The 6,000-nt window shown below is 42.4% G+C and overlaps 1 protein-coding gene across 1 annotated transcript; it reads right to left on the reverse strand.

Moving 5' to 3' along the window:
- Nucleotides 1-4,574: 4,574 nt before the first annotated feature.
- Nucleotides 4,575-5,591, reverse strand: LOC131508464 (olfactory receptor 6V1-like). Its single transcript, XM_058723503.1, is given in 1 exon segment — nt 4,575-5,591. A coding segment is annotated over 1 exon segment (1,017 nt).
- Nucleotides 5,592-6,000: the final 409 nt, after the last annotated feature.

Here is a 6,000-nt window from a genome sequence, read left to right on the forward strand (position 1 = left end):
TTGAACATCTGTGTCCTAGGCATAGGAGATACAAAGGCATGTAAGAAATGGGACCTAACTTAAGGAGCTCAGAATTTTGTGTGGGAAAACAAAACTATGTAGTTAGTTACTAAGATATGCAAAGCACCCTGGAAATACAGGGAGGGGGTGCCTTATTTTCCTTGGTTAAATTGAAAGTATTCTCAAACATGGTATTATCTGAGTTGAGCTTTGAAGTATGAAGAGCCACTTCACAGTCTGAGGAGGGGAAATGTGAATTCCAGAGAGAAGCAGCCGATATGTAAAATAATGTAGACATAAAAATGGCATGTTACATGGGCAATGAAAGCACAGGGAGATGGAATTAATGAATGACTCTGGAGAATGGTCCTGGATATTTTCACAAAACAGATCCAGGTCTCTCAGGGGGAATTTGTAAGTGTCCTCTGAAGGATAATGCACTCACTGAACTCACAGGACACAACTGTTTTACAACGAACTTGGGAGTGGGTACAGAGGGCATTGATGTGGAAACCTTTGCATGCTTGGGCAATTATACTGTATTCACAAAAGGTACTGTTTCTCTTCAGTGCTGGAATTTTATTGTTTGCAGTTTTGAACATGACCCAAGGAAGTTCAGAAAGAGCTTAGGAATAGTTCTGTGAAAGGACAGTTCCTTGAAGTTTGCTTCCATAGGACTTGGGATGTATCTGACTCAAGGGAAGGAGAATGACAAAGATTCTGGGTTGAATGGGGAACAGGATCCAAGGGAAAACCCAGAGGCAGAATGCTACAGTGATGCTCTGGAGCCCTCTCGAGAACTGACTGTTAAGTTTTCAGGAAAGTAACAGAACATTATTAAAAATTAAATAGTAGAATCTTACAATCAAACAGATTATGTGAAAAACAAAGGTAACAAGAATTCAAAACTCATAATTAATTCACTACGTTTTACTTTTATCTATGCTACTGAAGGTGTTGGCCTCATGTTAGTAGTTTGAAACTGGACTGGATGGGGGTGAAACTGACACCAGGGAAATTGGTAAATACTGGAGGTCAGAAAATGCTACAATTAGAGACAGGGTGGTTAAACATTTACCAGCAGACCACTGGACCACTGCCACCTTTCTTCAGTATCTGTGAGGCATTGTTGGAAGGACCATATTTATATTCAGAAAGTGAGAGCATAAATAAGTGGTGAACTGGACTGATGTCAACATGGTCCCTATAGACAACACTGAAATTTCCCAACTTGGCCTTAGAGGGTTTTACACCTTACCAAACTTCCAAAATCCTGTGTATGCAGGGACTTCTTGCTACCTGCTGGCCACTGCAGGACCCAAGCCTGACTTGTATTTGAAACATGATTCAATTCCTTTATCTTCCTTCATCAAAATTCCCATACTCTTTCTTGCTCCCTTGTCCTGCCAACCAGACGAAATAATTTTGCTTTTTGGCTTCCTATTGGGATTTACATGTGTGACAATTGCTTTTTTTTTTTTTTAAGTTTATTTATTTTGAAAAGAGAAAGGCAGAGAGGGAGGGGGAGAGAGAATCCCAAACAGGCTCTGCACTGACAGTGCTGACTCAGGGCTCGATCCCACCAACTGTGAGATCATAACCTGAGCTGAAATCAAGAGTTGGCTGCTTGACCGACTGAGCCACCCAGGCGCCCCAACAATTGCTTCTTATGTTAGCCATTCAGAGTCCTGTATTTCTTCTGGTTGCTTACTGGAACATGGTGTCTCTGCAACTGGGATGCCAGGCAAATGGAGGTACCTTGGGGTAGGGCAGGCATTGTAGAGCCCTGAAATCTTGCCTCGATTCTACCTATAATTAAATCAGTTCTGGGTGTTACAGTCCTGTCCTCCTACCACCCTGCAATTATGTTCCATTGAAACCACTTCTGTGGAGTGGGAAGGCTGTTGCCTTCTGTCAAATGCTCTTATAGCAAATGATCTTTATGAGACTAACAATGAACTTAATTGTTCCCATCTCCTGAGAAACATGGTATTACAGATATTCCCTGCTTTTTGAAAGCTTTTGTTGCACTGCTTCACTTTTCCAAAAGACCTACATTAGTAACTGTTTTCACTAATCTTAAGAAATTGGGGCACACCTGGGTGGCTCAGTTGGTTAAGGATCCGACTCTTGATTTCAGCTGGGGTCATGATCTCACAGTTAGTGAGGTCAAGCCCTGCCTTGGGATTTGAGGATTTGCATTGGATGCGAAGCCTGCATGGGATTGTCTCTCTCTCTCACTCTCCCTCCGCCTCTGCCCTGCTTGTGCTCTCTCTCTAAATAAATAAATAAATAAATAAACATTTTTAAAAAAGAAATTGGAAGAGGATTTTTGCTTTTATAAGAAAAGGAGAAAAGCAGAAATAGCGCTGGGCATTTGTTCTGCACAAGCTGTTGCAGAGGTAGTGCACACCCCAAGCAGTGAGCATGGCGCCACTGAACTTCTTTCCCAGGAACCACACTCAGCGTGTCAGCATCCAGCTGCCAGAGCTGTGACCTGAGTGAGCATCCATGCTTTCTCTCCATTTACTTTGTGCGTCTGTTAGCAAGATGTGTCCTAAGACACCAGAAAAGCCTATGAGATTATTTTTTGTGTTTCTGGGAATGCTCAAAAAATGTTCATACAAATTACTGGTAATTGCTTCTTTGCTTTATGCCATTTCAGTTTAGGAGAGGTTTCATAAGAATGCTGTATTTTTTGATGGTGGGTGGGGCAGGGGGAACCTGTGTAGCAAAGGAAGTGGGAATCTACCTGGCAATGAACGTAATGTCTGGGCTGAATAAAACTATTTCTTGCACGTACAAGTGTTATCTGTTATCTTTCAAATGTTTGTGGATACTATTACAATAAATGGAATACAAATATTTAAAAGTGACTGATTTTACAATTGCTTTCTGACAGTATGTTTCTTTCAAGTGATGGGTATGGAACATCCAACTATTGTTATGAAGGAGTTGGTAGAATTACTGCAATTGCAATTGTATACACCTGATGGGAACCAGACGGATATACCCTGAATTAGAGGCTGGAGGAGTCTACGTGGAGTGGCTTCAGATCCTGGAGATTCCAACATTTAATTAACCCAACTCTGAAGAATTTCTGAGGATGAAGAGGTGGAAAAGAAGTTTGAAGAAACAGATTCTACTGTTAGCTCTGCCATCACTTTGACCAGTTCTTTTTTTTCTCAACTATATTTTTCCTTCTCTTGAGTGTGTCAAAGTACTGCCTAGCTGCAGCCCAAGAATTGGCATTTTCCTTCTGGGCTGTCTTTATGACACTCATTTTAAGTGGGAGAACCCCTTCTCAAAACGTTTTAGAATTCATTATAGCTTTTCCTGTCTCTCGCAGGTGGAGAAAACTTTTGAGGTTAGAATCCACATTTCTTTGATCTCTAATGACCAGTGCTAAGCAGAGTGCTTTGCTCATGGTGAGTGATCAGTGATTCTTTATTTAACTAAATTTTACTATGAGGATAAAACCAAATGGAAAACATGTATAAAGTGGTTTATAAAGTGTGAATATATATGTGTATATACACACATATATAAAAAACTAAGTCATTATCGGTAAAGTTAATCTTACTTTCTTATCCTCCTTCCACTTATTCTATAAATATTTACTCTCTGAGGTGGTGAGCAGAGGATAATTAGAGAAAATAAATCCGTTTGGGCAACAGCAAACATCAGTCACTGCTCTGATGTGTTATTGAGGAGATGCAACACTTTCAACCAGAAGCTGAAACCAGGAACCTAAAGACACCCTCTGATTTGGGTGAGGGCCAGTTCAGCAAGCAAGAAATGAGTGTTTTGGAAAGTCAGACAAAGGGACACTTCTGTTAGGAGGGGCTTAGCCTGAGGTTACACTGGAAGTGTATAATGAGAACCAAAGGGCCACCAAGTGGGCCACATCTCCAAAGCTAGACACTATGTGTCCACCAAAAGAGCGTACAATTCCCTGCCTTGTTTATTTTCACATAGTAGACTTGTAAAACTCTGGACATTTGTGGTAAATTAGTAGTTTTTGTTGTCTTAAAATAAGTGGGGCTAGGAGTACTCTCTTGATGAGTGAAGTCATCATCATTTACTGAGAAATGCAGTTTGGTAAATTAAAATGTATTTGTAGAAACAGGCAGAATATTTTAAATTGGGGCTGTTTTACAAAACCCAGGATAGTTAAAAGCTAAGAGAAAACCATGAGTCTGAGATCAAAGTAGTTGGAGACTTTTTAAAATTTCAGATTATAGTTGGGAGGGAAAGAGAGTGGAGCTGATGTTTCATCCCAAATCTTTCAGGAATTTCACACACACACACACACACACACACACACAGTGGATAATATTTCTTGATCGGAGAATACTTCTTGGCTGCTGTCCTTGAATGGAAAGCCCATGTACTTCCTTGTATTGAAAGTCTTACCTCTGACTCCCCAGGCTTTGAGCTACTTTCAGAGTTCTTGTAGCTACTAGTGAGTATGGGGAGTGCTTCCATGGTGGCCTGTGAAAGCCAGACAGGGTAGCACTGGGGACTCACTGTAGTTACCACACAGAAGCACAGAGGAAAAACCCTAAAGAAATTCAGGTAGTAGTCTTCCCACCCAGTCTGGTACTCTGCCTCCTCACAGACCTACTTGACTGAAGCTGGCCAGGTTCCTCAGGCTCATCATAGCGCCTTGTAGAGGCCTTTAAGCCCCGTAGCACTGCCTTGACTGTCTCATTGCAGAGGGTAAGGATAAAGATATTGAGAAAGGGGGTGAGGACTGATGTCACCAAGGCTATGGTCTTGTTGACTTCCATAGAATGTTCTTTGCCAGACCTGACATGAAGGAAGATGGTGCCAGACCTGTAGCCAATGAAGACCAGGGTGAGGTGGGATCCACAGGTTGAGAAAGCCTTCTGATGGCCACTAGCAGAGGGGATCCTCAGCACAGTGGTCACAATATAGCCATAGGAGATGAGGGTAACCAGGAAGGAACTGAGGACAAAGGCTAAGGCCATCACAAAGTCCCAGAATTCCTGCAGGCTGGTGTCTGAGCAGGACAGTTACAGCAGAGGTGCATTGTCACAGAAGAAGTGGTTAATGATGTTGTCATGGCAATAACTGACATAAGCCTGGAAGAAGACAGTGGGCACCATGGCTAAGAAAGGAGCTGCCCAGGAAGCCCCTGCCAACTGGATATACACATCCCAGCTCATCAAAGTTCCACAGCGTAGTGGATGGCAGATGGCCACAAAGTGGTCAAGAGCCATGTCTGACAGGATGAGGAAGGAGGTGGAACCCAGGGAAAAGTAGAAGTAGAACTGGGCCATGCAGCCATTGAAGGAAATGACTTTGCAGGGGACCAGCAGGTCTGAAAGCATCCTAGGCACTGTAGTTATGGTCACCAAGGTCTCCAGCAGTGAAAAGTTACCCGGGAAGAAGTACATGGGAGTATGTACGTTGGTGTTGGCTGTGACTGTGACTATGGTGACAGTGTTTCCCATGAAGGCAAGAAGATAAAGCATGAGGAAAGGCCCACACAGCAGAACTTGCAGCTCACCAAAAGAGGAGAAGCCCAAGAGCACAAATTCAGAAGGGTGGCTCAGATTTGTCATGATCCAGGAGCTGGGTGCCTGTATGGGAAGGAAACGAGAGAGAGAGAGAGAGAGAGAATCACTGATCATGAAACAAAATGAACAGGGAGAGCAAGACAAGTAGATGGTCAGCGATAAACAGAGAGATAACAGAAAGTGATAAACAGAGAGAGAAACAGAAAGAAGGAGACAACAGAATGAGAGTATGAGAGCATCATACATTTAGGGAGTCTTAGAACTAAAAGCATTGAAAGCCATTGATATGGAGAGAGAAAAACAGAGAGGAGTGGATTAAGGAAGACAACACAGCAGCAGACATCAACATTTCTGGAGAAGGAAAGAAGAAAACAAAATTGGAACACAATTAAGAAAGGAAGACCAAATGTATGAGAGGGAGAAACAGAAAGATAGGGAGGGGAGGAAACATGGA

This window comes from Neofelis nebulosa, chromosome 4, assembly GCF_028018385.1.
Source record: "Neofelis nebulosa isolate mNeoNeb1 chromosome 4, mNeoNeb1.pri, whole genome shotgun sequence".
Lineage (NCBI taxonomy): Eukaryota > Metazoa > Chordata > Mammalia > Carnivora > Felidae > Neofelis > Neofelis nebulosa.